The following is a 19637-nucleotide window of genomic DNA, read 5'->3' on the forward strand; positions in this document are numbered from 1 at the left end:
GCTGGCGCGTTCCGAACATGCGCAGAGACACCGGCGTGGTGGGCGTGGCTCTCTGGCTCTTCCTGAGCCCATCTTCCTTCCCAGGCCTCTTCCTACGCCCCGGATCCGCATGCGCATTCCTGCCCCGGGGGCGGTGCTGTTCAATCCGGGTATCCGACGGCCTGTGGCTGTTTTGCTTTCTCGGCTGGAACTGGGGAAGTGGGGCAACCACGCGCGGGGCGACACCGGGTTCCGGACCGACTGCACGGGAGGGGCTAGACGTAAGTGCCAGGCGGGAGTGGGGGAAAGAGAGGCACTGCCGCAGGCCGGATGAAGTGCGGACCCGGGACTGTCTGCCCGGCCGATGCTGACCAGGTCGTTGCGTCCCACCCTCTGGGAAGCTGTAGGCTCAGGCTGTGCCTTGCTGGACCCTTCCTGGCCACTTCCTGCCGACCCGTGTCCCACCCGCGGCGGGAGGGGGCGACCGTGTCCTCACTCCGCCAGGCTGCCGGACGGCGCCTTCCCCGAGGACATCACAAGATGCCTGAAAATCACCATGCCCCCCTTTAGAGCGAACTGACACTCCGGAAGGGAGTGTAAGCCTACGGGTTCACTCAGCGAGGGAGGGGGCCGAGCTAGAACTAGTTCCCGCTTCTTCCCAGTCCCGGTCCACTCTACACCTGAAATCCCCAGAGCCTGGAGGGCGGAGTTTGGGCCTGAGTGTGCGGGTAATTAACCATAGACAAATGGTTTGGGGCGGGGTCACTGGAGTGAACCGAAAATAACATACTGGATTGCTTTTCCTCCCAGGGAGGAATAAAAAGAGTGAATTTTCAACATTGGACTTGTCTTAAAGGCATATTAGCACTAGTTATAATCACGGTTTTTAATATTTAATTTTTATAGTGTATAATTTTTATATTTATTTATTTTTGTCTTTTCTTGGGCCGCTCCCAAAACATATGGAGGTTCCCAGGCTAGGGGGTCTAATTGGAGCTGTAGCCGCCAGCCTACACCACAGCCACAGCAATGTGGGATCCGAGCAGTGTCTGTGACCTACACCACAGCTCATGGCAACACCGGATCATTAACCCACTGAGCGAGGCCAGGGATCGAACCCACAACCTCATGGTTCCTAGTCCGATTCATTAACCACAATGGGAACTCCAATATAGTGTCTAATTTTTAAAAGGGAGGCTCCAGCTGGATTCATTGCTCTATTTTAAGATGTGTTTTTGGGCGACCATGATTGCTGGCTACAGATTAGCTTCACGGACGGTTAAAATTAGCTGCAGGAGTTTGGGTGTTTGATTATTCTTACTATTTTTTGTCTTTTTAGGGCTGTGCCCTTGGCATACGGAAGTTCCCAGGGTTGGTTATTGCTGCACCTCCGCGGGAGCTCCAGTTGGCTTGATTATTAACAAGTTAGACTTAATGCAAACTTTTTCATATTCTGAAGTAGTGATAATATGGATATGTCTCAGACCAGGTCTGTATAGTCCAGTTCAAAGGAATGTTTTATGTAATTGTTATCCGTGGAAATTTATGATAATTTAGCAGTGGATTTTCTTTTTTTTTTTTTTTGTCTTTTTGCTATTTCTTGGGCCGCTCCCGAGGCATATGGAGATTCCCAGGCTAGGGGTCGAATCGGGGTTGTAGCCGCTGGCCTATGCCAGAGCCACAGCAACGCGGGATCCAAGCCGCGTCTGCAACCTACACCACAGCTCACGGCAACGCCGGATCGTCAACCCACTGAGCAAGGGCAGGGACCGAACCCACAACCTCATGGTTCCTAGTCGGATTCGTTAACCACTGCGCCACGACGGGAACTCCAAGGATTTTCTTTTTTTTTTATCTGAATTAATATTGACTTAAATTTTGTGCTTTCATTTGACTTGAAAACATCTTAGAATCAGAGATGCTTAAAATTAAATGGGTATTCTTTACATAGAAATAACACGAAAAGACAGGCTTGGAGAAGGAAAAATAATGAAGTGAAAGGATTTGATGTGAGGACAGTGTTTAATTTCCTAATCTGAGTGTGAGATAACATGTTCTTTGATAAAATGTGTTAATTGCTAAGAGAAATATTTTTCATCTGAGTCCATGCTTTAACTCAGAGCCCGTTTTATTGCATGTCTCTCCATTATGCTAGTGTTCCCGGACTGTAAATATCTAAATCATATAATAAATTAGTTTGGAATTAAAAATCATAGAATTTTTTTCAATATTTGAATGCCCAGTTTTGTTTATTGCTGAAAATATAGCAAAACCATCCTTTCAATTAAAAAAAAAAAAGTCTAAATTTTGTTTTCTAAAGTTATGTGGAAATTCTTCAAAAGCTAAATTAAATATTCTGGGATGTATGTAGCCAAATCAAGTATTTGTAACTTCACCTTTATTAAATTACAGTTAATTATTTTCTGGAAGCCTAAGTTAAGTTTGAAGCAAGTAAATAGAAATACTTGGTTTTTTTGGGGGGTGGGGGATCAATGGGTCAGTGCTGGCACCATAGAAATACTTTCTTTAGTTGGTTTTGTTTGTTTGTTTTTTCAAGTGACCTGAAAAAAAAAAATGTCTGGATTTCTAGAAGGCTTGAGATGCTCGGAATGCATTGATTGGGGGGAAAAGCGAAATACTATCGCTTCCATTGCTGCTGGTGTTCTAGTAAGTGTCCTTGATAATTTGGGCCTTTGTTATTTTGGTGTGTTTGTTTTTATGTATTTTGAATTCTGTGTGTCCTGAAGGTGTGTACTATGTATCTTATCTTTGACCACTGAATTTTATTTTATTTTATTTTTTTATTTGCTTTTTAGGGCTGCACCCTCAGTGTATGGAGGTTCCCAGGCTAGGAGTCTAATCAGAGCTGTTGCTGCTAGCCTACGCCAGAGCCACAGCGACTCGGGATCCGAGCCGCATCTGCAACCTACACCACAGCTCACAGCAACGCTGGATCCTTAACCCACTGAGCGAGACCAGGGATCGAACCCGCAACCTCATGGTTCCTAGCCGGATTTGTTTCTGCTGCACCATGAGGGGAACTCCGACCACTGAATTTTTTAAAATAAATGTTGATATTTTGTTTTATTTTTGAGGGAGTTTAATCCATTTAAAGAGTTGACATTATGGCATGACATTTATTAGTAGATTGATTGTTTTTCTTTAAATGCATGAAAAGAAATCTATAAAAAGACTATATGTTTTATACTTTCATTCATTACATGGGTCATGCCTCCTCTTCGATGAATATGTTATCAAGAAGTGTTTAAGAAACAATCAGGTCACAGTCAACTAATCTATGACAAAGGAGGCAAGAATATACAATGGAGAAAAAACAGCCCCTTCAATAAGTGGTGATGGGAAAACTGGACAGCCACATGGAAAAGAATGAAATTAGAACACTTCCTAACACCTACACAAAAACAAACTCAAAATGGATTAAAGACCTAAATATAAGACCAGATACTATAAAACTCTTAGGGGAAAACATAGGCCAAACACTCTCCAACATAAACCACAGCAATATCTTCTCAGATTTACCTCCTAGAGTAATGACAATAAAAATGAAAATAAACAAATGGGACTTAATTAAACTTCAAAGTTTCTGCGCAGCAAAGGAAACCCTAAACAAAATGAAAAGACATAGAGTGGGAGAAAATGTTTGCAAATGAAGCAACTGACAAGGGATTAATCTCCAAAATTTATAAACACCTTCTGCAGCTCAGTACCAAAAAAAAGAAGCAACCCCATCAAGAAACAGTCAGGTCAGAACCATTCAAGAGATGTGATTGCATTTTTCCATAGTCCAAAGTTAACCTTCTCAGTCTCATTAAAAAAAGAAAGAGGAATTCCCGTCCTGGCTCAGCAGAAATGAATCTGACTGTGAACCATGAGGTTTCAGGTTTGATTCCTGGACTTGCTCAGTGAGTTAAGGATCTGGCGTTGCCATGAGCTGTGGTGTAGGTCGTAGATGCAGCTTGGATCCCACGTTGCTGTGGCTCTGGCTTAGGCCATCAGCTACAGCACCAATTAGACCCCTAGCCTGGGAACCTCCATGCGCTGTAGGTGCAGCCCTTAAAAAAAACAAAACAAAACAAAAAAAAAAAACAAAAACGAAAGAAAGAACTCAGAGTTCCAGTTGCAGCTCAGCAGAAACAAACTGACTAGGATCCATGAGGACTCGGGTTTGATCCCTGGCCTCGCTCGTTGGGTTAAGGATCTGGTGTTGCCATGAGCTGTGATCCAGGTTGCAGACACAGATCTGATCTGGCCTTGCTGTGGCTGTGGTGTAGGCTGGCGGCTACAGCTCTGATTCGACCCCTAGCCTAGGAACCTCCATATGCTACAGGAGTGGCCCAAGAAATGGCAAAAAGACAAAAAAAAAATACTGCTTAGAAGTAATTTACAGTAAAAAATTCTTATTTACATTACAAACCCTTCAAGGCATCTGATATTTGTTGTTTTGTGCTCTCATGTCATATGTTCTAAAGAGTAAATTTTAAGTAAACAAACAAAAATCTAAATTTAAACGTGCTCTTTGCTGAGTTTCTGACAGCTATAATCTATAAAAAATAATTATCCTATATTTTTCTAAAGTAATATCAGAATATAAAACTATAGAAATTCTGCTCTTACAAACATCAAAAAAAAAGTTTTAAGTTTTAGTCTATGAGGAAAATATCTTGAATACACTGAACTAAGGATTAAAAAAAAAGCAGTGAACGAGAGTACTTATGCTAGCTTGTAAAAATGTCATTAATAGAATATGGATTTGTCTATGACCTGATAAAAATAATTTGACTAGCTTAAAGTAGTTATTTTAAAATAATTGCCTGAAGATGGTAGTTCTCAGAGCTAATTGAGTCAAGGTTGGAAGTGGGGATAGGAATACTACAGAGGGGTTGCTTTCCAAACCTTCTAAGCTACTTGTTAGAATTTGGTTAATATCGTCTAATTGTAAGTTTCTGCTCAGGTGATAAAAAATATTTGTGCAGTTTTGGAGTTCTCTGGTGGCTCAGCAGGTTAAGGAAACAACACTGATACTGCTGTGGCTTGGATCACTGTCATGGTTTGGGTTCAATCCCTGGCCCAGGAACTTACACATGCTGCAGGTGCAGCCTCCCCAAAATGTATGCAGTTTTAATGTTTTTTCATAATGTTTGCCCTTGACAATATCTAGAACCAAAATCAATTAAGATAAATCATAATGTGGTGTTTAAATTCAGTTTAGTGTAACCCCTGAAACCATCTGTGGACTGTACTATAATTCATCAAAAAGGAAAGCAGGACTGCCGAGCTATTGTTCATTTCAGAACACTAAGAGGCTAACTAAAATTCTATCAATAATTATTCCCCATATTATTTTGAATACCCTCTTTTTTTTCATTTTCAATAATGCTATCTTTCTGGAGGCTTATAATATATCAGCAACAAGCCACCACTCTGGTCAGTTGGAGTCTGAATCACCTCTTTCTTTTCCCCTGCCTTGAGATATGGCAACTTATTTCTAGTTTACAAAATTAGATTACAGACTTTAATATGACAATGTAAAATAATGACTGAAGTAGACTTAGAAAAGAAGTTCATGTTAATCAATAATAATTGCTATGGGACATCAGGGTATCTGATATTCCATCACCTATTAAGCCATGTGCCAATTATATGCAAAAACTGCTGGAACATTTAAGAAAATCTTCGGCTTTGTCAGAAGGGATCTCTTCACTTAGATACCCTGTTTTCTTTTTAGCCAGTAAGGTACAAAATTACTGTAATTTCTCCTTTTGTGATTTGTTTTAGTTTTTTACCGGCTGGTGGATTATCATAGATGCCGCTGTCATTTATCCCAGCATGGAAGAGTTCAACCACTCCTACCACGCCTGTGGTGTTATAGCAACCATAGCCTTCCTAATGTAAGTGTCATCGTTAGGGAGACGGCTTGGATAGATGGTCACAAAAGAAACGTTTTACCTATAGTTGAGTAGAGGTACATTTTTAAAATGTTACTAAGTTAGCATGTGGGACATAGCTTAAAAGTCAAGTCATAGTGAAGGGCTTATAAAGAAAAGCAACGTTTCTGGTCTCCCATCTACCTCTCTTCCCCCACATCTGCCTCCCAGCTTCTTTATTTCTGTGCTGCTAGTGTTTATGATTTTACTCTTGGTTCAGAAACCATGCAGTTTGTCTTAAGAGTTTGTTTATTCATTCATCCAACAAATATTTATTAAGCTTTTACATTCTCGGGCTCTCTTCTAGATACAGGAACTACAGTAAAGGTCTTTGAGGAATTTATACCTTAATGCCTGAGGCAGATTGTAACTAAAGAGAAATTAGGTATCTAACATGTAAGATAATGATAAGTGCTAGAGAAAAAAGCAGATGAAGGAGATACGAGATGTGAACAGGGGGTGTAGAAATTTTACATAGAGTCAAGGAAGGCCTTACTAAAAAGGTAACTTTTAAGTAAAGTCTTGAAGGAGTGAAGCAACTGATCACGGAGACCTTTAAGAGAGGATCATTCCAGACAGTTGGAGGAGCAAGTGCAGAGCCTCTAGCGCAAGGAGACCAGCATGGCTGGAGTAAAGGTCAAGGTCGCAAAAGCCAGAGAAGATTGAAGATCTGTCCAGACTGAGGAGACTAAAGAGACTTGAGAACAAAGTGTCCCTCATGGTTCTGGACAGGATCTTTCTGCTATTTAGAGCATTATTGGGACAATCAGGGAATTTGAGTGAGGTCTGATGTTTAGAGAAGGGTAATGGATCGTCGTTAATTTCCTGATCTTGATGGCTGTGTTGTTCTGTAGGACTATCTTGTTTGTAGGAAATACACATTTCTGGGGTTATGGGGCATCATATTGGCAACTTTCACATGTTTCAGGAAAACAGATTCGTTTGAATTATACTGGCTGACCTTTCTGTAAGATTGAGATTAAGCGTATAACTAACATAGCAGAGAACAAAAAAGAGGTTGTTCATTCCAGAATATGCCTCATAGTGAAGACGGACGAGGCAGGGTCATGGCTGTCCCACAGCCATGTGAAATGTGTTCAAGAGCCAAGCGCCACTAACCCAAGATCATCTGCATTATTTAAAAATATGAAGCTCGTTTTAAGATGTATTTATGTACCAAATAATTAGAGATCACTGAAAATAATTATGAGTATTTTGATCATTCTAAAATTTAGATTTGAGTGAATAAATTAAGATGTTATATTATTGTGAAACAATTAGGCTTCATGTATTTAGCACATTTATTGAGCACCTACTGTGTGCTAAGCCCTGTGCTAGACACTGAGACTAAAAAGTGAGATACATGAGACACAGCCCCTGTCCTCATGAAGCTTACGTTCTAATGATAGATACTCACACATCACACATACATAATTAAATGGACACATGTGTGTATATATATGTATTTTTCTAACTTCTTAACCTGATACATCGTGAACATTTTTGCATGACATTTCAGAATTTTAAAAGGATACTTCTAAAAGAAAGCAAGGCTATCTCAATTCAGAGCAAAAGTCAGCCAAAGACTTCTAATGTTTGGAATATGTGATAGGTATTGAAAAAAATAAGATTTTTTATTAATCTCTTTATGTTGAGTAAGTCTGATGTGTACAAATGGAAAACTAGACAGGACCAAGCTAAAGATTGTTCCAATCTTAGCAAGATAGAATTTTGAGAATTTCACCCTCAAATTTTAACAAGCCTCAGAATCACCTCAAAGAGTTGTTAAAATTCAGATTGCCAGCCCCATACCTATTGCTTTATTATGTTTCTCCACCATTGGCGTGGAGCCAGGGAATTTTCTTTCAAAAGAGTTCCAAGGTGATGCTGATTCTGCTGTGTGGGGACTATATCCATTGCTTTACAGGGTATCTGGATGAAGGGACTTGCCTGAGGTCATATGAACCCATGACCCAAGACTCAGGAACACTTACCTTAAATCTGCAGAATCCTAGCTTATTATACCTGGTGATTTGATGGCATGGTTAGTTTCTTCTTAGAGTCGGAGACCCTGATCTCTTGGTTTTATTGTATTCATGCAGGATTAATGCAGTATCGAATGGACAAGTCCGAGGTGATAGCTACAGTGAAGGTTGCCTAGGTCAAACAGGTAAATAGGTGCAAACAGCATCTTACTTTACACCCTTAAAATGAGAGATATACTTGGGAGGGCTGCTTGTCTGATACCTTCAGTATCTGAGTAGAGGTTATAGGTTCCTAAAGTAAAAGTCACATTTGGTCAAAGTTTGCCAGAGAAATGCAGAATGTGTAGTTTTGCGTATATAATGCTGTGCAGTAATACGTAGATGTAAATGTATACAATATACAGTAAAGAGCGGTATATGAGGAGTTCCCTCATGGCCCAGTGGCTTAACAATCTGGCATTGTCTCTGCAGTGGCTGGACTCACTGCCATGGTGTGGGTTCAGTTCCTGGTCCAGGAACTTCCACATGCCTTAGGCATTGCCAAAAAGAAAAAAAAAAAAAAAAAGAATAGCGTTTGATAAAGAATACATATGCAAAATAGAATTTATAGTACTCGAAGCTACATCATATAAATTATTTTCTTCCCTTTTTTCCAACTTTTTTTGATTGAATTAGCATTTTTGAAATCAGCTTAGCATCGTAGTTTTCTGGGTGTTTTTTTTTTTTTTTAATTTTTAGGGCTGCACCTGTAGCATATGGAGGTTCCCAGGCTAGGGGTCAAATCAGAGCTGAAGCCACCAGCTTATGCCAAAGCCACAGCAACGTGGGATCCGAGCCATGTCTGTGACATATACCACAGCTCATGGCAACGCCGGATCCTTAACTCACTGAGCGAGGCCAGGGATTAAACCCGAAACCTCATGGTTCCTAGTCAGATTCATTTCTGCTGCACCATGATGGGAGCTCCCTGACTATGAATTTTTTGTTAAGTGTACCTATGTTATTGTTTGAAAGTTCTCTTGGCGGATTTTAAACTTTGGAGTGCACAATGTCTAAAGATATATGAAGGATGAGCTTCTAAGTATGGTATGATATATTTTGTGAAATTTTTATAGGAGAGGTGAGTAAAGTTTCCTCATTGTACATGGTTGGGGAAAGGAAACGAAGGCACTTAGAACATACAGACCAGTGAAGAGGAAAAAGGGCCACTTGGGTACTGATAACACTCAGCACATCCTCCTCCACTGTCCTTACTTTAGACTTTAATGACAACTACACATTTTTTCTGTTCGGGTTTTTTTCTTCTTTTTGCAAAGTTAATTGAACTGACTGCTGTCATATGAGAAAAGATTCTGGTAAACTGTTATTTCTCTTAAGGCGCTCGCATTTGGCTGTTCATTGGCTTCATGTTGGCCTTTGGCTCTCTGATTGCATCAATGTGGATTCTCTTTGGAGGGTACGTTGCTAAAGGTAAGAGAAAACACAACATTTTACTTCAGTGAAATACTGACATTTTGCATGAAAGTTGGTTTGTTTGTTTGTTTTTTGGTCTTTTTTTGCTATTTCTTGGGCCGCTTCCACAGCATATGGAGATTCCCAGGCTAGGGGTCCAATTGGAGCTGTAGCCACCGGCCTACACCAGAGCCACAGCAACTCGGGATCCGAGCCACGTCTGCAACCTACACCACAGCTCACGGCAACGCCAGATCCTTAACCCACTGAGCAGGGCAGGGATCGAACCCGCAACCTCATGGTTCCTAGTCGGATTTGTTAACCACTGCGCCACGACGGGAACTCCGAAAGTTGTTTTTTTTAAGAATAAGGTTGTTGTTTTTTTGTTTGTTTGTTTGTTTCATATAGTTTGGCCAAATGCAAGGCATTTGTACCTGGGAGCTTTCCTCCCCAATCTGTATTTGTTTTATTTGTTTGGTACGTGTTTAATATTCCTTTCTTCTGTATTCTTTCTTCTAATCTAGAGCCTGGAAGGCAGGGGACACAGTTTCATACCTTGTTTCTCTTTCTTTAGCGTCTAAAAACATTAAAAGCAGAATATATATGTTGTTCAGCTATTCGGCATTTTTTTTTTTTTTTCGTTAGGGCCACACCCACAGCAAGTGGAGGTTCCCAGGCTAGGGGTCGAAGTGAAGCTCTAGTTGCCAGCCTGCACCATAACCACAGCAACAGCCACACTAGAGCCAAGCCGCATCTGCTACCTACACCACAGCTCACTGCAGCAGTGGATCCTTAACCCACTGAGCAAGGCCAGGGATCAAACCCACGTTCTCATGGATACTAGCTGGGTTCGTTACCACTGAGCCATGACAGGAACTCCCGTAGTTTCCTTTTCTTGTCTTTCTTTTGTGTATTTTTAGTAACATGGTTTTATGGCAAATTACATAAATAAATGAAAAAATGCTGCGGGTGTGGCGTTGGAAAAAAAGAAAACAAAAAGAAAAAGAAACTGTGATTACCTGCTCTTCAATAGTTTGGTATATTTCTCTTTGTTTCTTTTTGTGTGTTCTTTTTAAGTTTAAATGTAATTTTGAACCTGACTTTTTGCATTTAACATGATGCAGTAAGTAGGTCTCTTGCTGCTACAAAATCTATCACCATGGTATTTTAAAAACAAAAATGTTATTTTTTTAATCATGTGAATTGCATAATGCTTGTTTGTTGTAGAAAACTTGAGAATATAAAAAGCTTAAAAAGGAAAATAAAGTTATTGATAATTCTTCTTTCCTAGACACCACTATTACTGCAGAGTCCCTTTTTTGTAGGAATGTGTTCATCTGATAGAATTTTAAGTTATTTTCCTAAAGGAGGTTTGCTTTGAGAATTACTAGCAGCAGATCTGTAATTTTATAAAGTTTTTGCCCTTATATAGGATCTTTATGAGTCATCGTAGTGATAGTAGTTATTTATTGTAAAATAGTTCAGGCATGTACAAACAAGCCGTTATGGTCATCAGGTTAATTTAAAGCTATTCTGAGGAAAAGGTGATGATTCGTCTGTTATTCATCATGCCTTGGTTTGTCAATTAGTGAGAAATCATTGACAGCTCCAGTAGTAGAAATTTATGAGAATTTCCACTTCATTCTAGGATAAATCGGGACGAAATGGTCCTCTGGCAGTCTTGCCCATCTTAGTTAATAGCTACCTTCTCCATTCAGATGTTCAGACCAGAAATCTGGGTAGTTCAGGCCTGTCAAACATGGCACCTCTCTCTTTCACATCCCACACCCCAATCCATCAGCAAATCCTGTTCATTCTGCCATTAAAATGTAGCTTGAGGGAGTTCCTGTCGTGGCGCAGTGGTTAACGAATCCGACTAGGAACCATGAGGTTGCGGGTTCGATCCCTGGCCTTGCTCAGTGGGTTAACGATCCAGCGTTGCCGTGAGCTGTGGTGTAGGTTGCAGACGCGGCTCGGATCCTGCGTTGCTGTGGCTCTGGTGCAGGCCAGTGGCCACAGCTCCGATTCGACCCCTAGCCTGGGAACCTCCATATGCCGTGGGAGCGGCCCAAGAAATAGCAAAAAGACAAAAAAAAAAAATGAGCTTGAGGGAGTTCCTGTCGTGGCGCAGTGGTTAACGAATCTGACTAGGAACCATGAGGTCGCGGGTTCGATCCCTGCCCTTGCTCAGTGGGTTAAGGATCTGGCATTGCCGTGAGCTGTGGTGTGGGTTGCAGATGTGGCTCGGATCCCACGTTGCTCTGGCTCTGGCGTAGGCCAGCAGCTACAGCTCCGATTTGACTCCTAGCCTGGGAACCTCCATATGCCGCAGGAGTGGCCCAAGAAATGGCAAAAAGACAAAACAAATGTAGCTTGAATCTGACCACTTTTTAATCTTCTCCATTGCTCTCCTTCTGGTCCAGTCCAATCTTGTCTAATTTCCTAAAATAGACTCCTCACTGGTTTCTGTTTCTCTCCTCCCCCACCTCCTTTAGTCAGCTGTCAGAACAGCAGCTAGAAGAATCCCATTAAAGTGTATCTGGGAGTTCCCTGGTGGCTCAGGGGGTTAAGGACCCAGCGTTGTCACTGCTGTGGTACAGGTTTGATCCCTGACCAGGTATAATCCCTGGGCCTGGAACTTCCTTATGCCAAGGGTGAGAGAGGAAAAAAAAAGTCAGCTCAGGTCACTTTTCTTCCCAAAACCTTCCAATGGCTTTACCTCTCACCCAGAGTCAAAGTCAAAAGTCTTCACCACCACTGCAAGGCTCTGTAGGCTCTTGACTCCCCAGCCTGCGCCTCGCACTTCTCTGATCTGTCTCCTGCTTTTCTCTCTTTTGCACATATGACCACTCCTCTGAAGTACAGGCATGCTCCCACGCCAAGGCTTTTGTGCTTGCTGTCCTGCTGCTTCCTCATGGCTCCTGCCCTCACTTCCTTCTTCGTGACCTTATGCTGAAGTCACCTTCTCGTGAGGCCTTCCTGGCCATCTGTTTAACACATCACCTTTTAGTACACTTCCTATACCTTTCCTGCTTTGCTTTTTTCTTATTTATTTTCAGTATTGTCCAGCTCCATGAAGGTGAACATCTTGCCTCTTTTATTTACTGCTATATTCTCAGCACATTAAACAGAGCTGGCACATGTGTACCAGTATTTGTTAAATAAATGAAGGGAGCTATCATTTATTAAGCCAGTGCTACACTCTGTCATATGTATTATGTCATTTAATACCCAAACCAACCATAGTTACCAGAAAAATCAATTATATTAGGCAAGAAAACTGGTATTCACCAGTTTAACAAAAACTGAATGTTTCCTGGAGTTCCCATTGTGGCGCAGCGGAAACGAATCCGACTAGGAACCATGAGGTTGTGGGTTCCATCCCTGGCCTCACTCAGTGGGTTAAGGATCCGGTGTTGCTGTGAGCTGTGGTGTAGGTCACAGACATGGCTCGGATCTGGCGTTGCTGTGGCTCTGACGTAGGCTGGCAGCAGCAGCTCTGGTTAAACTCCTAGCCTGGGAACCTCCATAGGCCAAGGATGCGGCCCTAAAAAGACAAAAAAAAAAAAAAAGACACTGAATGTTTCAGAATCTTAAACCACTAAATATTATAATCCCTTTTACAGAAAAAACCACAGTATACCCTGGAATTGCTGTATTTTTCCAAAATGCCTTCATCTTTTTTGGGTAAGTTTGTTTTTCATTCTTCATCCCATCTTTTTTCCTTTATATGTATATAATAGCTTCTTTTATGTCCTTTACTATATTTAGTTGCTTAATTTACCCCTGTCTAATGCCCCTCCCCCCTGTTGTGTTGTTGTCATAAAATGTGAAGAATGAGAATGAGAAAGATTTTTAATACGTGGGTTGGTTTTCTGCCAACCTTGGGAACATACATTGATTTTTAAAAATTGCCACCACCTCCCATAACAAAGACTGTGATTGGTGTAGATTTAGTTACATAACAGTGACACTGTTCATTTTAAATCTGTATCTCTAACCATTGCTTTTAATGAAAGCTTGCTTAAAACCACATCTCCTTAAAATTTTGTTTCTGGATGCATTCTATGGTTTTCTGTTGTTGCTGTCACTAGAATTTGTGTGTGATTATTTGAGGTGGGGAGGAAGAGCCGTGACATTTTTTTAAGCCTTCCGATGCAGTGACAAAAGATTACTAAAAACTTTAATACTTTTAACACTAATCTTTATTTATTTATTTATTTATTTGCTTTTTAGGGCTGCCCCTGAGGCATATGGAGGTTCCCAGGCTAGGGGTTGAATCAGAGCTGTAGCCGCTGGCATATATCATAGCCATAGCAACATCACATCCAAGCCACATCTTCAGCCTAAACCACACCTCATGACAACGCCAGATCCTTAGCCCACTGAGTGAGACCAGGGATTGAACCTGTGTCTTCATGGATGCTAGTCAGATTTGTTTCTGCTGAGCCACGATGGGAACTCCCACTAATCTTTTCTAATGTTCAGTCTTTCCTGAATAGTTAGGGCCTGCCCTTTCCACTATTCCTAGCCTCCCTCTCCAGCTGCCCAAAAAACAACAACAAAACTCTATCTTATGCATCAGGAATTCTTAACTCCCATTCCATGGGTGGGCTTCTGAAGATTGGGAACCACCAGACATTTCTGTATACAAGACACTGATTTTTCTGCCCATTTCTGGAAAGAGTGTGGCTTTTATCAATTTTTTAGAGATCTCCTTAATATAAAAAAAGTTTTTTTAAAAAAACTGCTGTATATTCCAGGAAGTCTATTTTAGGACTTACCCTCCCCTGTTCCTTACCAACCACCTCCTAAAAGGAAATAGATGCCCATATTTACTTGAATCATTCATGAAGTACTAATGGTTGACCTTTAATAATAGCAGTTAGTAGGCACACTTATTCCATTCCACCACAAAGCGTTTTTGCACTGTTACAAAATCAGTGTGGAAATAAGAAAATGTGAACTTACATGTGGCAAGATACGTAGCCTTAGAAATTCCCATTGTGGCTCAGCGGCAACAAGCCTGACCAATATCCATGAGAATGCGGATTCAATCCCTGGCCTCTCTCAGTGGATTAATGGATCCAGTATTGCAGTGAGCTGTGGTATAGGTCACAGACTTGACTCGGATCCTGCATTGCTGTGGGATAGGCCAGCAGCTGTAGCTCCAATTTGACCCCTAGCCTGGGAACTTCCGTATGCCGCAGGTGTGGCCCTAAAAAGCTAAAAAAATAAAAAAAAAAAAAAAGATACATACCCTCTTTGGGTCGTACCTTGTGTCCTGAAACTGGTGGAGAAAACCCGAGTGTGTTTTTTTTTTTTTATATTAAGCCATTGATTTTTGTGCAGAAAATAATAATGACCCAAGTTTATTGAGCACTTTTTATATGAAAGGCATCATTCTAGTATGTTACATGTATGCTCTCAGTTAATCCCCAAAACAACTCTGAAAGTGGCTCCATTATTATGTTATTATCCCCATTTTATATGTGAGAAACAGGCACAGAGATGACGTGGCTAAAATTCAGGCTATCTGACTCTGACATTCAGGCTCCAGTTACTATGAGGATGAAATTGGAAATTTGGAATGAATTCAATTGACATTTTCTTCTCTTGCTGAGTCTTCAACCAGTTGGTTGGTATTCAGTTTCCTTCCTCCTTTTTTTTTTTTTTTTTTTAACCTTGAAGAGTGTAACACTATACTTGGCAAAATACAAAGTGAACAGATCTTATTCTTCAGTTTATGTAAATGTGGTAAATTTGGGTACATTTGTTATTTTGTAGGATAATGTAGTATATGTTTATTTATTTTTTTTAGGACCTCACCCTCAGTGTATGGAGGATCCCAGGCTAGGGGTTGAATTGGAGCTGTAGCTGCTGGCCTACACCACAGCCACAGCAACGCCAGATCCAAGCCATGTCTATGACCTACACCACAGCTCGTGTTTCCTAGTTAGATTCGTTTCCACTGTACCACGCTGGGAACTCCTGAAGTTACCATGTGTTTTAAGCTATCTGGAGAGTAGGGGCCCCTAACACCTGACTTTGGTTTTACTTTTTTGGAGCTATAGTTTTGATATGACCCAGAAGAGCAAAGATCACATCACCTTTTGGAGGTATACAAAATCCTTTATAAAGAGAAATTCACATACGTCCAAGGGAGAGTATAGATGGCTCCCTGGTTACATTGTTTGTTTTCATAAAAAAGCATTCAAGTGTTTACCTTTATAAAGGCCTACAAACCCTGCTTTCAGTCGACCATTCCGATTGCAGGCTTGACCTTGAGGATACACTGGAGATTGGAAAGCAGATGAGAAAACAAAATGAAAACCAGCAGATGCCATCAGAGAGTTTGCGCCCCTCTTTGGTTTCTCCCTTGCACTTACCCATGTGATGAGGCTTCTGAATTGTCCTAAGCCTGTTCTCTCTTTGTCCATTCCAGTGTTTATGTTCAGTCGTCCTCAGCCCTTCCTGAGCCATTCACATCCTTGACCAGTACCTCTCTTGGGCCCCAGTTTTCTTGGGTCAGTGTCCCTTCTGAAACATAGCTCTAATTCTGACATTTCCCGTCTTAAAATGTTTCACCACTCCCAGCTGTCTATAGCAGAGAGCACCCCTAGTGGCCATTCAGCCAATTTCTGCCCACAGTTCTGTTTCATTTAGCCTACCAGGTATTTTTTGTTTTATTGAGCTGACATTTAAAAATGAAGAAATTTTACCCCAAAATCAAACTTTTTTTGGCCTTTCTTGAAAAACTGGAGGATCTGACCACCCTGAACCCTGCTTGGCAACAATCAGCTGGAGTTGAAGTTGTTTCTTTTAATGGGGCGGGGTGGGGGGAACATCTCCGCCTTGTGCCCATCTCATGCATCGCCTGGGACTGAGCACCCACTGTCCCCTTGAGTACACCTGCCCCTTAACTCTTCTAAGGCACCGAAGGTCACCCTGGTCGATTGGCTTTCCAGGCCACCTCCATTCCCTATCCTCCTTGTCTCAAACTATAACCTAGCCCTGTTGGACTCCCTCCTGCCTGTTCTACGATTACTCAGATATCTGCATTGAGTGTGTGTGTGTGTGTATCTTATATAAGACATATATAAGAATATATACATATATTCTCTGTTTTTGTTTTTGTTTTTTCTTTTTTTGCCTTTTCTAGGGCCGCTACCGCAGCATATGGAGGTTCCTAGGCTAGCGGTCTAATCGGAGCTATAGCTGCTGGCCTATGCCACAGCCACAGCAATGCCGGATCTTTAATCCACTGAGCAAGGCCAGGGATCAAACCTGCAACCTCATGGTTCCTAGTCAGATTCGTTAACCACTGAGCCACGACGGGAACTCCTGAATATATATATTCTTATAAGTGCCCTTTGCCCGCTTAAACTGAAGCCTTGAGGACATATTTCTATATGTCTGTAACACTTCCCAACCTAAAACTTAGCAGTGGTAAGCTCTCCGAGGGCATTTCTTGACACATCCACCTCCTGGGCTTTTCCTGAGGCCCCGTGGTCTTTTATTCCTCTTTGCCTTTTGATCTACTGTTTCCTATCCCTGGAACATCTTCCTTCATCAGCCTCCCAGCTCCTCTTCCCATTCAAACTCCTGCTTAGCCTTCAATGTTAGTCCAATGTTACCACCTCCGTCCATCCTTTTCTTTCTTGTTTTTTTCTTTTCTTTTTTTTTAGGGTCACATCTGTGGCATATGGAAGTTCCCAGGCTAGGGGTCGACTCAGAGCTGCAGCTGCTGGCCTACACCACAGCCTCAGCAACTCGGGATCCGAGCAGAGTCTGTGACCTATGCTACAGCTCACGGCAACGCTGGATCCTTAACCCACTGAGAGGCCAGGATGGAATCTGCATCCTCGTGAATACTAGTCAGGTTTGTTAGCACTGAGCCACAACAGGAACTCCTGGTTAACTTTTTAAGAAGGACATATGGGAGTTCCCAGTGCAGTGGTTAACGAATCCGACTAGGAACCATGAAGTTGTGGGTTTGATCCCTGCCCTTGCTCAGTGGGTTAACGATCCGGCATTGCCGTGAGCTGTGGTGTAGGTTGCAGATGCGGCTTGGATTCTGCATTGCTGTGGCTCTGGTGTAGGCTGGCAGCTGCAGCTCTGATTAGACCCCTAGTCTGGGAACCTCCATATGCAGTGGGAGCAGCCCAAGAAATGGCAAAAAGACAAAAAAAAAAAAAAAGGAAGGACATATGTCTCCAAACTCAGAAGCTATGGATGCAAGGAAGCTGGTGGGAAATAGCACAGTTGAGCACAGGGAAGAATTTACTACCTTAGAATGATCAGTTTCTGTTCTGAAACATCCCATTTTTTTTTTCTTTTTTTCATGCAGCTCATCAATTATCCTTTATTACTAGTTTCCCATGATTGTGTGTGAAATCTCACATGGTCTTTCTTTTCCCAAACTCAGCTGGTCTCATGGTGTTTCTTCTTTCATTCACAGAGGACTGGTTTTTAAGTTTGGCCGCACCGAAGACTTATGGCAATGAAAACAGCTGATTGATTACTGCACAGCAGCCCTGCATGGGTATTTTTTACTACTCACTTCCAGTCTTTTGTAATGCCATTTTCTAAAGTTATTTCTGAGTGTAGTCTCAAATTTGTATAATACAAAATCATGAGAACTTCCTATTTAAACAACAAATTCTATTGTATGCATTTGATGAACTTGTAAAAATGCTAAAGAAAAATACTTCACATGAGAAATTTTTATTACGTTTTATCATGGTACAATTTGTCAAAATAAAAATAAATCACGAAAGAAATTATGGAAGCATCTTATATGAGTATTTGTCATGTCCAAGGTCCAAAATGCAATTAATAAAAAAGTGCTCTGAAGATTTAATGTGTTTATTTAAATGTGGCCTCTTCTGTGTCAAGTGTTAAATGAAATATAAACATTCTTGTTTTTAAAAGCTATTCAGTGGTCAGAATTCTTTCTCATTATACTTTGCTTTTGGTTTATACGGTTTTGTCAAAAATCCTATAAAGATTTCAGTGTCAGTAGCTACAGAGGGACCCCCAAGGGGTGAGTGAACATGTTGAAAGAGGAAGCCCCAGGATCCAGCCACCAGTCTCCTCAAAAATGTCCCTCCAGTGCCACTGATTAGAGGCAGGGGGAAGAGTGGTAATAACTCAGCTGTGACAGCCGGTCCTGGTGGGGCACTAACAGCCACCCCACAGCCACCGTGGGAGGAAAGAGGAAGAGGAAAGGGACTTGACACTGGTTTTTGCTCAGGTGACTAATTCTTTTGTTGTTGGCTTGATAACAAACTGGATTCCATGTTTCATTGTATCCCTGTACTGATCCACAAAGCTCGAGGTAGACCCAAGAGTTCCCTTGTGATTGCAGACGTCAACAACTGGGAATCCTCTTGGTCTGTTTCTCTTTGGAATTCTCTTATCTCCCAGGCTCCCCACTTTGGCAAAATGGGAATTTCTTTTTTCTTTAATGAACTGACTGACTGTGGAATATGTGTTCTTCAGAACCACATCTTGAAGTGTTTTCTTTCATAAAACTTGCTGCAATCAGCCATTCATTAAACACCGAATAGCCCTTAGGTGGTTGAAATTGGGGTACTTTTTCTGTGTCAGCCAAGTTTTCTCCCAAGATGTACATTTTGAATGTTGCCTGGTCATCAAGAAATGACTCTGTTTTGTTCTCTCGCAGTAAATCGCTCACGGTGAGTGTTCAGATCCATAGGTTGTAGGAATTGGAGGAGATCTTAGGGGTTGAAGTCCTACCTTCTCTTTTGACAGATAAGGAAACCTAGACCGTGGAAAGGTAAATGATTCCCTCAAGGTCACAGAAAATGACCTTGAGGTCATTTTTTAAATGTTTCTTTCGTTTTAAAATCTTGGCATTCCTGCTGTGGCACAGCAGGTTAACGATCCAGCCTTGTCTCTGCAGTGGCTCAGGTCATTGTTGAGGTGCAGGTTCAATCCCTGGCCCACACAGTGGGTTAAGGATGGGTAACTGCTGCAGCCGTGGCACAGGTCACAGCTGCAGCTCGGGTTCAGTCCCTGGTCCAGGAACGTCCCTATGCTGTGGATATGGCTAAAGAATAAAAAACCCCGAAAACCAAAAAATCTCGAGGCAATATATCTCCACAGTTGACCACAAATGTCTTCCCCACAGTTAAATTCGAGATGTGTTCAGGGGATAAGAACTACCTTGTGAAACCAGTGGAATAAAAGCATAGTGTCCGCAGGAACTAAATATGAGTGAGTTATGAATTTTTCCGTCTTTTATATCATG

At 41.6% G+C, this 19637-nt stretch overlaps 1 protein-coding gene across 2 annotated transcripts; it reads left to right on the plus strand.

Moving 5' to 3' along the window:
* Positions 1-2: 2 nt before the first annotated feature.
* On the plus strand, positions 3-18147 carry TMEM50A (transmembrane protein 50A). Of its 2 annotated transcripts, XM_047792629.1 has the most exons (7): positions 75-260; positions 2537-2646; positions 5776-5888; positions 8027-8094; positions 9287-9379; positions 12988-13048; positions 17823-18147. In XM_047792629.1, the coding sequence occupies exons 2-7, from the start codon at positions 2554-2556 to the stop codon at positions 17866-17868; spliced, it is 474 nt and encodes a 157-aa protein (XP_047648585.1). In that variant the 5' UTR covers positions 75-260; positions 2537-2553; the 3' UTR covers positions 17869-18147. The 2 variants fall into 2 exon arrangements, with proteins under 2 accessions (XP_047648584.1, XP_047648585.1); XM_047792628.1 differs by lacking the exon at positions 2537-2646 and having other exon boundaries at positions 3-260.
* The last annotated feature ends 1490 nt before the right edge of the window (positions 18148-19637 follow it).

This window comes from Phacochoerus africanus, chromosome 8 (genome assembly GCF_016906955.1).
Source record: "Phacochoerus africanus isolate WHEZ1 chromosome 8, ROS_Pafr_v1, whole genome shotgun sequence".
NCBI classification, from domain to species: Eukaryota; Metazoa; Chordata; class Mammalia; order Artiodactyla; family Suidae; genus Phacochoerus; species Phacochoerus africanus.

Coding starts and splice junctions, on each gene's coding strand:
- TMEM50A (XM_047792628.1), top strand. CDS start 18: ATGCGCAGAGACACCGGCGTGGTGGGCGTGGCTCTCTGGCTCTTCCTG. Junction 8,095..9,286: donor AGGTTGCCTAGGTCAAACAG/GTAAATAGGTGC, acceptor ATTTCTCTTAAG/GCGCTCGCATTTGGCTGTTC. Junction 13,049..17,822: donor AATGCCTTCATCTTTTTTGG/GTAAGTTTGTTT, acceptor TTTCATTCACAG/AGGACTGGTTTTTAAGTTTG.